General features: G+C 40.5%; 1 protein-coding gene across 2 annotated transcripts in view; it reads left to right on the top strand.

Moving 5' to 3' along the window:
- Positions 1–15,748, top strand: part of WAC (WW domain containing adaptor with coiled-coil) — a 58,375-nt gene that overhangs the window by 14,735 nt on the left and 27,892 nt on the right. For both annotated transcript variants that reach the window (XM_026048766.1, XM_026048767.1), the window contains exons 2-5: positions 10,215–10,321; positions 11,122–11,237; positions 11,689–11,801; positions 12,945–13,253. In XM_026048766.1, coding sequence (XP_025904551.1) covers positions 10,215–10,321; positions 11,122–11,237; positions 11,689–11,801; positions 12,945–13,253 — 645 coding nt within the window. The remainder of the gene's footprint in view (positions 1–10,214; positions 10,322–11,121; positions 11,238–11,688; positions 11,802–12,944; positions 13,254–15,748) is intronic.

Here is a 15,748-nt window from a genome sequence, read left to right as displayed (position 1 = left end):
AAGTAGTAACTTTGCTACAGTGTATTTCGAATTGCGATACATAGTGGTTTGCATTAATACCTGTAAGAATCTCAATAAATACAGTTTAGAGTCCTCAATGTTAGGTACAGGCTTTTTAGTTTTGGGAAGCTGGGAAGAGCTATTATTTTGCCATTACGTAAAACTAATTACCTTTTGTAAGTGGTCCAGTTTTGCACAGTGAGAATATACCTGTTCCTGCTACAAAGCCTTTTCTTTCATTGCTAGGCATTAGTTGCCTGTTGCTTTTTCCTTATGTCACAAAGGCTAAAGCTCTTTTTTCCTTCTCTGTAATTATTTTGGTAATTTRTGTTACAGAAATCTGATTTAATTTGGGGAGGGGCGAGGGGGGACTAGAAACTTAATAATAATCTAAGAACAAAAACCAAAATGCTTCCCATCTGGGGGATTGAATTTTCCAAAGAAAAAATTGTGGAAGTTGCCAACAGTAACTTTTTGTATTTTTATTATTTTTTGGATGTTTTGTCTCCCTTCACTACGAGCTCTATGCCAAGACATTTGTTAGCACATGTGGGCTGTGGCTATGTTTGCTTTAAATTGGGCACAGAGAAAGGGTGTCTTTGACWGGATAGATCATAGATACTTGTTATTATATAAGAGAGGTATGTTGGCTATGTAATTGCTGTTGTGACTAATAGGATATCTATTGCATGGCAGCAGTGCCAGATGGAGAGTGTGGAAAGAGGTTGTAAAGAGAGACTAGAGGGTTTTATAGAAATTAATCACCCAGCTTTGACCCCTGCTCTCCCCCTGTGTCGAGGGGGTTCCTCAGGGTGCAGGAGAGCATTAGGTGCTAATTGAGCATTTCCGATGGGCTGGAACATCCTCACTGTTTTTCTTGGCAAGGAATCTTCTCAGAGTTTGGGAGAGAAGGTCTCAACAAATGAACCAAGGGTTCCATTTTTATATGCCTAAGGGTACGTGTGTCCTGGTTTGTGCGCSTTACTTGCACACCTGCGTTGCGCTGTTGCGTTCAGCAGTGATCCATGGGATCCATCCATGGGCAGCACCTGCATGGTTAGGTTTCTCATGTCTTAAAAATAAGCCTGGGTGTGATGCTGGCTGAATTCTGAGGTGGTAGGTAGATGGCCATCCCATGTCTGTTAACTCTTGAGCCGGTCCAAGGGAAAAAAGATCTTTTAGATGTGTATAACTTGGTTGTGTGAGGACTTGGCGGGGCAGGATTTGTTACTTGCTGTGCTCTGGATTTAGCAAGATGAATGGGCATAATTTAAAATAAGAAAAAATATTGTCAACTTTGGAAAATRGGTATTTTGAGACGTGAGCGTTTTCCTGCCGTTCTTCTTTTTCTTGCTTGTTCTTACTCATTACTCTGAATTCTGTTTATGGGTGGCCTCTTAAGTATCACAAATGGTGGAGAGAAATCTCCTTACAGTTGTTCTGTGGATTTTTTTTCTTGTTTTTTTTCTCCACCCTGGAGTGGGGAGTGACTCCCTATATTTTCATAAAGCACCTTACAGAAGCCCCATTCTACTTGTAAATGAACATGGATTACAAGAATAAAAAAGTAGCAGAAATGCTGTACAATGAGATGATTTGTGTGCTGGCCTGTGTTTAGTAGTGCTGTGACTTTTCCCCTTTTCTGATATCTATTTATATTTTTCTGGAGTGCAGCAGAAATGCGTATTTCTTCCCTGGTCTTTCTCCAAGAATGTGACTTGGGGAATTGAGGAATGGATCTTTCTGGGGCTCACCGAGTTCAGGAGACTTTGTSCAGTTAACCTGATCATTTGCTAAGTTGTGTGAGAGTTGGAAAGCGACTTCTCGTAGCTACCCAGGGGGGTGGCAGGGAGGAACAGAAGCCAACAAAGATTTACTTAACCATTTTACTGCAGCTAAAAAGAGGAAAGGAGCAGACTAGGAGGAGAATATCATTGTGATATTTATATCTGTTTGGCCAGCGATGACAACGAACCTGTTGTGTCCATACTGACCAAAGTACAGTCTTAGGAAAACAAAGTCTGTCTGTTAACTGCTGGTGAACAGCAGTTCACATCACTGAACTGCGATGTGAGAACTCAGAGTGGAGGTTTGCAGTTAGGCTGAGCTGTTTGGTTGTTGCCTTTTGGGTTTCTTTGCTAGGTAAGTAACTAGTCCTCATCCTGGAATGCTTTGTACAGTTTGCCTCAAAGTTAAACTTTAGAATATGAAGCAAAATTGGACTGATCTAATTTGAAATACAAAATGTATGCAGAGAGTAGCAGTCAGTTCATGCTGCCATTTTAGAAAGCCTGTGCTATTTTTAATCTTGTTTTCTGAAGAAAACAACATTCTTACAGTGTCTCTGCATCCCTTGTCAGTCCACTGTCCCACTCCATTTACATACGACTCTTGGTCCATTTATACTAAGGACGAGGCCTAATTTTGCTGAAATTCTGTGCAAAAGATACTGGGTGAAAAAGAGCTCTTAGCACCTCTGTGCTGTGAAGCTTCTCCTGGGAGCCAAATGTTACTGAACAGCAGAGTCTGCTGTGCTGGCTGGGAGAGGTGGGAGGAAAGAAAATGAAGCTTTGTAAGTTCTTTTGCTCATAGAACTACTTACTGACTAGCGTAAAATGGATTTATTGCAGGGAGGGCATAATAAACATGATATTGGGCAGTGTAGTGGTTTTTTTCTTTCTATCCTTTGGCAGGACGCTCTGCATTGAACTCTGGTATATTAGGAATTTCTGGAACAAGTTACTGCACAGTTGGTGTATTCTCTGAGGCCGTTGCTCTGCTAGAAAAACGGCAAGTTTTTATGCTCCTGTGGAAGGTGGCCATAATTTATTTCAATACAGCAGGCTGCATACAAATACAATGAATTAAAATTGTTTTTGTCTTGGTTTTGCAAGTGGCTAATAAAAATGGCCAATGATAGGCTGTTCAGTTACTGCTGAGGCAGTGGGTATTGTGTTCTTGCTAAAGCTGCTGCTTTTCTTCCTGATTGCAGAAATTTAGAAAGTGTTCTGCACAAATACTTGTGGGGTTTTTTTTCTTTTTTTTTTCTTTTTTTTTTTTTAATGAAATGCATTTTAGGTATTTTGAAAAAGTCTTAATTAGTAATGGTCACAAAATGTTACTACCATAAACTGCTGATTTTCCTCTGCAAACAGGTAATTAATGTCCCTGAGTTTGGCAGTATTTGTTCTGCTGAGGAAGTTCAGGTTTTGTTCCTGTCTTGAATTGAATGAACGTGGTTGCATGTTAGCTAAGAGAAAGGGAAGTCTCAGAATACTCACTGTGGAGTGTAAGTTGGCAGAATTGACTTCATTGCTCTTCTGCTGCCTATTTTTTCTTTTCTGTGCTGCTTTCTGCAACTGAGAACAGAGATTCCTCCTAGAACGTCTTCTGCATCTCTCTTACCTCTGGAGGGATTTAAGAGGAGGACTTTGGGTTACAGCTCAAACATTTTTGTGCTTCCTGCCCAGCTGGTGAGCATTTTGTAGACTTCCCTTTATATGATCTGCATTGATAATTTTATTAAGAGCAGAAGAAAAAAATATATATTAGCTAGTTATTTGCCTGACCAAGAAAGGAAAGCAACAGGCATTGCSTATTTGTTGGACTGGGTAAAGATAACTCTAACGTGTAGCTATTGAAAATTAAATAGCTTAAGTAGTTGCTGCATCCACTGTAATATTATTGTTTATTCCTGCTTACAGTCTTGGATGTGAGTAGAGGCATACATCTTTTTTTACTGTCTTAATGAAAATGTGCTCAAAAAGGCAAAAATTAGGAGTTTGCTACTGTTTAGTGAACTGGATTATACGTTAACTTMAGTCTGTCTTTGTCGTCCTGTTCATGCTTATCAGTTATATGTATAGTGGTATATATTATGCTTATTATACATATGCATACAAATATTACACATATTTTATGTGTATTTATGATAGAGTAAATGTAATGTATATTTAGCTCATAATGTTATGAGCTAAAATGAGTTTTAATTAAGCTAAGATGCCTGGATGCCACAGGATGGTGGTGAATTTGCCTGTTCTTTTAGGCAGACTGAGTTGGTATATCTGGACACTCGGGTGCTGTAGTTGTTGGTACAGGTGTATAGTGCTTGGAGGGGAGAGTTGTTCAGCTTCTCCTTGAAAGRTGGGAGGGAGGGAGAGAAAATGGTTGTGTTTATTAGAGATGCCTGTCTGTTAACTGCCTGGGAATCCCAGCTTTTCTTAATTTCCTGCAGATGAATTGGTGTTTCCACTGGCAGTTAAGTGTGAATGTTSCCAAGAAAGACTTTCTGAATGTAATACACCTTCCATAATGTCTGTTTCCAAGTTCAGAGCAGTGTTGAAGCTTCACTGCAGTTCGGAGTGTCTGGGCCTGAGCCCTTTGGATCCGGTGTGGCAGAAGCTGGGATCAGCAGTAGGCATCAAGTCAGGCTGTTGGGGTTTGCACACCGGTGCTTTTGAGCTTCCTACTGGTTGACCTGCATGTGTGAACATGATGTGATCTGTTTTTTGAAAGTTACTTGGARATCATTCTAATGACTTAACATCAACTGTGACCTGTACGAAAGGACATATTATTCATAACTAGCTATAGTGTTAGAGTTTGCTGACACAGTTGCAATGCTRGTTTTATATATTAAAACAAAAGGAGCGATGCCGTTGTTGGCCACTTTCAGCTAGGGATCACTCTTGCCAGATTGAACTGCTTTCAAAGTACTGACTAAGCTGAGAAGAGCCCTGTCTGTGTGGAGTTCTAACTAAATTGGGGGAAATAAAACAACATAAATCGCTGTGTAGTGCATCAAGATGTTTAAAATTAGAAATTGTAAACTGTGCTAATACTCTAAATAAYAGAAGGTTTTTTTATCTCTCCTTGTTGAAAACTAGCAAGGAGAGTGTCTGCACAAGGAGTGGATGTGAARGGCGGTTATTACGGGCACGTTTCCTGGAGCAGTGGAGAGCTGTCTGCCTTGTATCAGGCCTCTTTCGGGATATGAAGTAACCTCTGCGATTTTACCTTTGCGACTGTCTTTGTAAGCTGCTTCTCAGGCCTGCAGCTGGGAGGAATGGAGCTGATTGCCACAGTCACAGACTGCTGAATGTGGCTCTGGGGCACTGCTCCTTTGCCAGCCAGGACTAAAGGGGGAAAGACCTTCCTTTGCAGAGGTTTCCCCCAGCTTGKGGACTCCTCTCCACGTGTCCTCTTAATGTGGTGGCATACTGAACATCCCGAACGGCTTTTCTGGCAATCTGAGCTCTTCAGGTTTGCAAGGCRGAGTTGTTGGAGCTCTGGGTGATTTATATGCATCTCTGTTCACCCTCTTCTCTTTCATCCTCCCCTCCCCTCTTCAGATTCAAGGTTTTAGTATGTGGGAAATGGATAATACTGATTTTATTGTTTACACACGGTATCTAGGCCATTAGCTGTTTCATAGGAAGTGCCTAAAACTTGTTTTCCAAGGTATCATCTGCTTTAGTCTTGGAAGCTTCCCACAGCAAGTGTCCCTTTGGCAGCCTGCTCTCACTGCTTCTCCCCAGGTTCTGATACTTACATAAACGTAAAGGACTATTAGCCATGAAATAAAATGGAGTTATGGAGGGTGGTGGGGAGAGGAGAGCTGTGCTTTTAATTGACCTGTGTGCCATTGAGATAAGTATTTATGGATGGCCTTTCTGGAAGCCTGAAAGGAAAAGCTTAAAAGTTGTGGCCTGCCCTGTGGTCAGTGTTGCCGAAGCAGCCGTGATCACTTCTTACGGAGCTGAGGCCCTGGCTCAGGATGAGCCCAAGTGGGAGCAGCCAAGGAGCCGGCCAGGACTGCGACTCCACGCGGGGAACAGTGCAGCCCCCAGGGCGCCTCCAGGGGAATTAATTGCAGCTTCTCTGCAGCTTCCCTGCCCACGGGCTGGCTGTGCGTGTGGGGCTGTGACCACTGCAGCTGCTCGTGGTTCTGCCCGGAGGTGCCGGCAACGCGCTGCAGACCGGCCCGTGGGAATGGTGTCCRTGCCCAGAGGGAGAGCACTTGGAGGCTGATGGTCCCCTCAGTGCGATGGGAACGTACCTAAGATTTCCTTGTTGGACTGAATGGGCTCCTCTTCATACTGGAAAGTGCACATTACACTAAGCTCAGTTTGGCTGTATGTTCAGACCACTGCGGTATTTGCAGCCACTAAGTCTTCATTATGCTGAACGAAAAGGATAGTATAACCACAAGTAACTGCAGCTRACTTCAGGAATTGCAGTGAGTTAGCTTTCCTGGAAAACTACATTTACAACTTACCTGTTGAAGTGTCTAATATAGAACTTTTTTTTTTTTCTTTTTTTTTAAGGAAAAAAAGCACATCTGGTAAACTTTCATCTTGATTTTGTCCCTGAAAAAGATATTTAGTATTATTCTACAGTAGAATTCAACAAGTGTATCTGCGGAAGAGTTGCCTTATAGCTGTTAGCAATCCACAGAAGCATATGAAGCAGCTTAATAATTATGTTTTTCTTAGAGGATTTGGGAAGGGCCTAGTAAAGTCTCCGTGAAGCTGCCTCATTCACTGTCAGCTCAGTTATTAGATGTTGTTTGTGGGTATGCTGTACTTGTATGTCTTCAGATTTGCTTGGACAAGCTTAAATGATAAGTGATAACTTTGAGTCCACCTGCTTTAAGAAGCACAGAAGATAGTATCAGTAGATAGTAGGCCAACTTTTCTTGCTTTTTGAAGTTTGTATTTGAAGTCAAGGCTCTGTGCTTTTTCTTTCTTTACTGCCAAATTTTTTAAGGTGAATTGTCATATGAATGTTATCTAAAGTTTAGAAGTGATGTTTCTCAGCTAGTTGCAGGTCTGGTTGGTCGGCCACTGGCAGGTCAGGTCAGTACCTCACGCATGTGTAAATCAGCTTTGATCTTTTTCAAGGTACTAAATATATTGCTATACATCTCTGTTTATGTATTTTTTTCTAAGCTGTGTGAGAGTGGGGAAAATGAAAATCTGAAACAGGAGTTTGGTCAATGCTTGCATAGTCCTAAAGCTTTGAAAATAAAAAATGCATTAGAGCCTCTTTCAGGCTGCACCATGACACGATTCTCCTTTAGTCATCTTCTCTGTGTGTAGTTTTCAGCAGGCTTGTAAAAGCGTTTTAGTGGTTTGATTCATTCCCCACCTCTTACAGTAGACTGCTCTATCCTATTGGAGACGCTGGCAAGAGTCGGTCCTGGCCGCTTGCAGAGCTGCTTGTGGTCCTTGGGGCTTGTTGCGCAGCATGTGAGGCTGGKAGTGCGTGATGTAGTGCCCAGGGGGACTTAAAACCTCGCCTCAGAATGTAAAGGAAAAATAGGCAAGAGTATTTTCTGTTTTCTTGGAGTATGGTCCACGAAACTATTTTTCTTATTTTGGCATGATTTATATGAACATTTAAAACCTGATAAAGAATTTCTGCAGGAATGGAAGTCCTTAAGAACAAGGCATTTTAAAGTAATACTACATCTTTGTCATCTGTCCATCTACCTTTGCACATGAGCAAGATGGGCCTCTTGTAGACTAATACTGAATATTCAGAAGCAAACATTTTTCTTTCATTTTTGAATTGCAGGGACAAATATTCCTAGGTAACCCTGGCCAATTCTGGTTGTTTGAACAGAACAACATTTGATTATCACCTCACGGTCTCTCAGTGGTTATGAAAAGCTTATCAGTATGGCAGGACTGCCTGTGTAAGGGAAACAGAGCATTTGGCCCTTCTGAAAGGTGCTTCAGTGCATCTGTATTTCAGAATAGTGCTGGTGCATGAGCAGGCTTTAAATTCAGCACTTTCTGTTCTGCTTTATAGAACTTGGGTCAGTAGTAAAACATGGGTGTGGGGTCTGAGTTGCCCTGGACTGCAGGTCTTAGAGAACACAGGAGAAATTATATATGGGAGTGTGGGAAACTGATTTCTTCCTGACTCTTCACTAGATTTAGCCTTCAGAAGAACCCTTAGGCATCACATTTAATTTTGAGTCAAACATGAAAAGGTTGAAAAAAAGGCAAAACATCAAAGAAAGACCAGAATTTGCCAGAGACTTTACACTTCCGATCTGGATGGTTAACCTTTGCTTTTCTACCAGAGCTTTAATTTTCCTGTACAAAAGGAAAGGAGGAACATTGTCCTATTTTGAAATCAACACCCATCTCTTTCGGTAGTCTCTTATAGTAGATTGTAAGGAAAGTTTAAATTTATGAAGAGGTGGAACTTTACGTAATGCATCATTTTGCTTAACGAACAAACACTAAAAGTTGTTGTTCGAGCAAAACTGCCTTATTAAAGTTCAGCTGTTCACACACTGTGCTACTTTGCACGTTATAACCTCTCTGCTTAAGGTAGTGCCGATAAGGGATTTATCTGCCATCCTATTTTCAAGGATGTTTTTCCCTTAAAAATGGAAAGCCTGCTCTTTGTTACCTGATGTTGTGATCTCCTGTGGTTCTTTTTGGGTTCTCCTTTGAACCTGCTGCTTAAGCTCTCAGTTTTTATCTTTGTGATGTAGTTGAGCTGATCCCTTTCTCTCTGCCGTTCTTTTTTGCTGTTACCTCTTTTTCTGCTTGTTGAGGTGTTTCTTCCTCCTCTAAAATAAAGCCAGATCTGCTTTTCTTCTGGTGGTAGCATTCGCGTCATTGAGAATGAGGTGCCAGTAAACGCTCTGATGGTAAAATAATTCTTGAGAAATTACTAGCCTATGTTGCTGTTTTTTAACTGGCCGAAGTTAGTGCTGCTTTAATCTAGCTCATATTTTGTTCCTGCTCCATGTATGTCGGGGTCTGCTGTGAGGCAGATTCATGAGCTGTGGAGAGGGAGAGAGAACCAAAACTCTGCTCCTCTGGTGTGGGGAGGGGTGCAGTGTGGGGAGGGTGAGATGCTCAAACCCAGGTTATTCAGGGTTTCTTTTAGCCCTCCTGTGAATATATCCCATGCTACCTGCTTGCTGTGAGGTGGTGGGAATAACTTCCACCRTTGCTTTGTGACTTGCTCCCTTGTGCTGGGGACTTTGAACCTTTGAACCCTGTTTGTTTATTTATTGATTTGAATGATAGAAAGCACAAGGAAGAGGAGGAGAACTTAAATTTATAAGAATTCCTTTATTTGGAGAAAGTAACTTTGCTGTTTTACCTATGAAAAAATTTACAACTTCTGTTTTCCTGAATGCTAAATATGTTTAATTTCTTGTTTCTGTGTTTCTTTGTCAACCTATTGCTATTGTTTCTGCTTGTGTTGTAACCTTGGGCTGTTTTCTTCATGGCTTTGTAGGAGGGTTTTTTGTTGTGTGTTTTTTTGGTTTGTTTGTTTTGGTGGTCTCGTTAAAGTAGAAATTAGTACAGTTCAGGTGTAATTCATGACAGAGCTCAGGCAGAAATGTAAATTTGAGAAGTGTTGGGAATTATTTCCCTTCTCTTTTCSCATCTGTTCTTTTGTGCTTAAATGTTTTTGTGGTGAGGAAGAAAAACAGGTTACCTGAGAAGCAGTTTTTGGGGAAACCAGAACCATGTGAGGGCTGGGAAATGTTGTCTTGAGCAGAACAGGTACCTTGTCTAAGAGCAAGTACCTGCTCTGCAGAGACAGACCTGCGAAAGTTGGTTTGATCTGCAAGCAGAAACACAACCAGTTGCAAACACTGGCAGAAGGGTTAGGAAGAGAYGACTGCTGTGAGGAACTTGACACCTAAGACCTGTGCGTGAAACCGCATGTGCTGGAGACAAATCCATTCGAACTTTATGAATTAGTGCTGAGGAGAAAATATGTCAAAATTGACACATTTGGACTCCTCCAACCCTCGAGGGGGGAAAAAAGGGTTCTTATTTTGTTTGTAGTTAAATGAGATTTGAGAGTGAGCCCTTCCATGAGTGAGAATAATGACACAACATATTGCAGTGTTAAACATGATAAAAGACAAAATAGGCTTTGTCCTGAGTGCAAAATAAATASACATGGGAGCCACCTTCTTCCGCATCTGAATTATATTGGGCTCTGGTTGAAAACTACCTACATTTAGGTAAATGACTGTTATTACTAAGTTGCTATGTCACTTGAGAGCAGAAATCTGGTTTATAAAAGGTGTCTGAATGTGTAAGCTGCTTAGGAAATAAGATGCTGTGCTCCTGCACCCTTAAAATGCAGATACTTTTATTTGTACCAAAAAAAGTGTGATGAACCATGTRTTTTCTTTTYTYTTTTTTTTTTTTTCTCCCCTTTAGGGACCAGTTACTCTCCACAAGAAAATTCACATAACCACAGTGCTCTTCATAGTTCAAATTCACATTCTTCTAATCCCAGCAATAATCCGAGCAAGACTTCTGATGCAGTGAGTATTTGTGGTTAGTGTTGATCCCCACCTCAGCCCGTTCTGCACATGCTGCTTTCAGGATTTTTGTCAAAATGCAAACTTTCTGCTGCAYTGAATTCTCCCAATATAAGGTTTATTGTATAAACATCCTATAAATGCCCTAACTGCAGTTTTTATAAGTTGTGAAGCTGTTATAACTGGTTATTTTTAGAGGTTTCAGGTACTTGATTTTTTTTTTTAATTTAAGATACTAGATTATTTAAATAAAAACATGTATGGAGAGAAGTATTTTCCGCAAGCATTGGTAAAATCATTCTAGTTTGGCTAGCTTTCTTACTTAAGATGTAGTGCACACCTTGAGTTTTGGTCTCTTTATTACCTAAATTTTAGTAGTTAGGGCAGTATTTTTTAGTGATTTCCCTGGAAACAGAAAAAATAAATTCTCATAGAAAAGCATTTAGCTGTAGGTTTTTCTTTTTTTAATAATCACATTATGATGGAAACCATAGGATGGGTATTTAGATACTGAATTTTGCAGGATTTAGGGTGCAGAAATAGCAATATGGATAGACTAGCATCCTCCTGAACCTGTTAGATGTATTTTTCTTTGGYGTTTGTAGGAGTAGAATAGAAGGAACTGTCTTGTGGGAGGTGGTGGAAATGTGGTYGTTGTCACCTTTTACTATGACAGATGGAATAGACATTTAGATTAGGGTGTATATGAGGATGCTATGCAACTTAAAATGATGGAAGCTTTTTAAACTTGTATATTAAAATACCCAAGTAGCCTTTAATCCAATGCTGTTCACGTTTTAAAGGCTTATGATTCTGCGGATGACTGGTCTGAACACATCAGCTCTTCGGGCAAAAAGTACTACTACAACTGCCGAACAGAAGTTTCACAATGGGAAAAACCAAAAGAGTGGCTGGAAAGGTAAATGTAGGTGTTTGTGTGTGTGTGTGTGTGTGTGTGTGTGTGTGTGTGTTTGTGTGTTTATCTTCAGTGTATAAAGAAAAAGTTTACCACAGATAACTCAAAGAACAGCTGAACCAACCTAACAGGCTGCTGAATGGTCCAGGTGTACTCTATCCACGCCCTTACATGATCTCTAGCACCTCTTCTATTCCCTGTTACATTTGAACTACTAAGCAGGAGGGAGGGGAAAAAAAAGGTCTGTGGTTTGGTGCTAGATTAGTGAGCTGAGCTGGCTTGTTGAGGTGCTGGACAAGCACSGGCACTCAAGTAAGGAAATCATGGGGAGAGTTTGTTTTCCCCAGTCTGTAAGAGCAAGCTGATAGAGAGGCTTATTTCATCTTGTGTAACTTGACCTCGAGACAGTGGGATTAAATTTCTTATGGTCTTTCTTTTGTTTTCTTTTCCTTAGAGAACAGAGACAAAAAGAAGCAAGCAAGATGTCAGTTAACAGTTTCCCAAAAGATAGGGATTACAGAAGAGAGGTGATGCAGGCGACAGCTGCAAGTGGGTTTGCCAGTGGAAGTATGTGTTTTTTGCTTTTGTATTTTTTAAAGTAATATATTCTTGCTTTGTTTGTATTACTCTGTTTTCTTTTGTAACTTAAAAAAAGACTTTTTTTAAACTGCCTTACTCCTGCTGTTCTAATACTAAAAGGCCAAAGCTACTGGAACAGACAGATCTCCCAGATATTGATCCTTGAAATAACATTGGACTCATTGAACTGCTACTAGTGTTACTTATTCAATGCTTTTTGTAGTACTGCTTCTGTTTTTCTCCCTAATTTAGTGATCTTTTTTAGGTAGTTACTGAAAAAACTTGTAGTTTTTCATATGTTTGGATTGTCCTGATCCTTATGAGACCTTCCATCTGTGAACTCTATAAACCTGAGACTTATAAAAGACCGACCTTCATCCCCAGCTCTCTTCCTCCCCTATTCTTCCCTCAAGGAAAGGACAAGCAAAATTTCAACATACAGGGGACAAAAATTGTGTTTTCTTCTACAAAAAATGTGTAGTGCAGTAACTGTGTGAGGTGAAAATCTAGGAACCATGCAGAGAAGTGTACATATGCTTGACATGTTCCCAGGGAAGCACATTTTAAAATCCATTAGCAAGTGACAGACGCAGATTAGCCAATCACTCGTGTATGATCTGCTTGAATTTATTCTACTGAAAGCAAATTCTTTGCACTGCTGCTCAAGTGGCCTGAAKGGAATTCTTTGAAGGCAAGAATTTGAAATTATTACATTCTACCTGTTTGAGATTTTTAATTCTCAAAAGGAAAATAGCATCAGTTGTGCAATGACACTAAATACAAAATAGAAATAATAGAATTTGATTTAATTTKGGGGGAGAACTTCAAAACTTAACTTTGGCTATAATGCTCAATATAAAGCAGCCTGTCATCAAAGCACAGTGCTTAACTGGAACCCTAAATAAAGCAAGAGTCAAAAAAAGTGCTTTTTGTCAGGAGTAAAATTGCATTTTGTCTGTTTTATTTCTGATCTGCTTGGGGTTTTCTTTTATTTTTTAATTCATTAATTCATTCACCTCTTATTATTAATGTGCTGTTGAATTAATCTCAGTCACTGCCGTCTTAAGGCGAGCTTCTAATTAAATCTTTTTTTTTCCTCATTGCACCATTACTTGGGGACTCCTGCAAAAGTGGAAGACAAGCATTCCAGTGACGCCAGTAGTATGCTCCCCCAGAATATTTTATCTCAGACAAGCAGGCACAATGACAGAGACTACAGACTGCCAAGAGCAGAGACTCACAGTAGTTCTACTCCAGTACAACATCCCATCAAACCCGTGGTTCATCCAACTGCTACCCCCAGCACTGTTCCTCCTAGTCCATTTTCTCTACAATCTGATCACCAGCCAAAGAAATCCTTTGATGCTAATGGAGCATCTACTTTATCAAAACTGCCTACATCCACATCTTCCATCCCTTCACAGAAAACAGAGAGAAAAGGTATGTCTGTGCTTAGGATCTTTAAGGTRATGGATTGTTTTTGCTGATTCACATATATTACTTCTAGAATTGAAATATATTTGTCTTGATTCTGTTCAGAACTTCCTTTTCTTTTGATATGTTTTAGTTCCCTTAAAGTATGTTCATTTTGCACAACTTCAAATTGACACTACAGTATATGCTGTTTACTGGCTTATTCTGCAGACTGCAATTGTGAATGATCCTTTAGTCAAAAGTATCTTAATTTGTTTTGTCTTCATGTTTTTGGCACCTTTGCTTTCACTCGAGTTCTTAACATGTCTGTTATTTTCCTGTTTGAAAGTCATTTTGGACCAATAAGTTTTAGCAGTTGCCRGTGTCAGGAAGGTTTTTTGCCTGTCTGTAATAGCTACTCTGCTGGTTTTTTTTTTTTTTTATGCTCTGTGATTCACTGGATCTTCACTTCTGAAGTTACTAAAAGTTTCTATTTCTTAATAATATCTGTTGGGAGGACTTAGAGACACCAGACAAAGCTGAGCACCTTACTGTGCTGGGCACTGTGTGTGATCCTTGAAAAGCCTATATGTTTATTTGCATTTATTTTGTTACTTGGAGTAGTAGAGCTGAAGAGGAATGTGAGACTAAGGGGATGTGTAAACTAGTGATAGTGAGATTCTTTTCTTTTGTTCATGGAGAGTAACACTGTGTAAGAAAATGTGGAAGAATCATAGAATTCTTAATAAACCTTTCTGTCATTAATTTAGAATCCTGCACTAATAGGACATTGAATTCTCTTTTTGAAAGTTGCTCTGTTGATGTATAAAAAGTCTTTCTAGTTAAGGAAAAATAATTGTCCTTAAAAGAATACTAAAAGGGACTTGGTTTGACGTTGGACTTTTTCTCTGTGTGCTTTTCTGCCTTTCACCGTTGGGTTTTAGTTTTGCAAAACATTCACATCGAATACTCCCTCCTTTAGCCTATTTTCTGTCTTTTCATTACAGTCTTCAGAATGTACTTAAAACTCTTACTACTCAATTGTACCATGTTTTTTCATTTGTGATTGGACTTCAAACTTGATATTCTTCCCTGCTTTCCTGTACACTTTTTTTTTCTTTTTTTGAGCTGTTTCCAGTAAAATTGAGTAACTGAATTTTGCCACAGTCAGAGGAATTTGCCCTCACCACAGCTGCTACCGATGTCCTTGGAGAAGTCTAGTATTTTTATGTATGTGACACTCCTTTCCGAGCTGAGCATGGGCAGTGAAGAGTATCTTTTAGGACAATATTTACACCATAGATCTGCCTTCAGAGTCTGTGTTACCTCGGACGCTTCCATGCTGAGAATTGCTTAATTTCTGTATTCCTGTGTAGCTCTTTTATGTTTATGTGGGTGAAACGGATAGATTTCATAATACTGATGTCTTGTTGTTGAAATTCAGTGTTTCGCGAGACTTCATTGTGAGCCAATCTAACACTTCCTGAGCTTCAGACAGGGTGGATCAGAGTTTTAAAGTTAATAGATGTAATTSAAGAATAAAGGATTTAAATAGCTGAACGTTAGGCCTGGAATGCTTGAAGCTGCAGAAACCACAAGTTACGAAGTGTGGCTTTACCTCTGCTCTTAACTTCCGTTTGATGAAGATTTGAACAGAATAACTTTTGTGGCTATATATATTTAAAAAAAAAAAAAAGAAGGAAAAGAAAAGAAAAAAAGGAAGGGAGGTTATTGAGGTTATTCTGCCTGCATTGCTGCTTCTACCTTGAGAGGTTTGGGAGTGAATTTTTTCTGGTACTTTATCTCCCTGAGGTGGCTGTGAGCCTGTAGTACTCCCCGTGTGCAGCTTTTTGAGTGTTCATTCGTAGTTGTGARACAAAACACAAAAATAGTCACAGAATCACAGAATGTTCAAGATTGGAAGGGACCTCTAGAAATCATCTAGTCCAACCTTCCTGCTCCAGCAGGGACACCCAGAGCACATGGCACAGGGCGGCATCCAGGCAGCTTTGGTAGACCTCCATAGAGGAAGACTCCACAACCTCCGTGGGCAGCCTGTTCCAGTGCTCTGTCACCCTCACAGTGAAGAAGTACCTCCTCACGTGGGGATGGAACTTCCTGTGTTTCAACTCATTCCCATTTCCCCTTGTCCTGTCACTGGCCACCAGTAAGAGCTTGGCCCCTTCCTCCCTGCATTCCCCCTTCATGAACGTATACGTGTTAATCAGATCCCCTCTCAACCTTCTCTTCTCTAGGCTAAACAGGCCCAACTCACTCAGTCTCTACTCATACGAGAGATGCTCCAGTCCCTTAATCACCTTTGTCGTTCTCCACTGGACCCTCTCTAGAAGCTCTACGTCSCTCTTGTCTTGGGGAGCCCAGAACTGYCCCCAGTRCTCCAGGKGCGGCCTCACCAGAGCTGAGTAGAGGGGCAGGATCCCCTCCCTTGCCCTGCTGGCAGCGTCCTCCTGATGCATCCAGGATCCCATTGGCCTTCTTGGCCACGAGGGCACTGCTGCCTC

The sequence above is a fragment of the Nothoprocta perdicaria genome, unplaced genomic scaffold (assembly GCF_003342845.1).
Source record: "Nothoprocta perdicaria isolate Ctin4 unplaced genomic scaffold, notPer1 scaffold_57, whole genome shotgun sequence".
Taxonomy (NCBI): Eukaryota; Metazoa; Chordata; class Aves; order Tinamiformes; family Tinamidae; genus Nothoprocta; species Nothoprocta perdicaria.
Note: the sequence above shows the minus strand (reverse complement) of the source record. Positions and strands in the feature narration are given on the sequence as shown.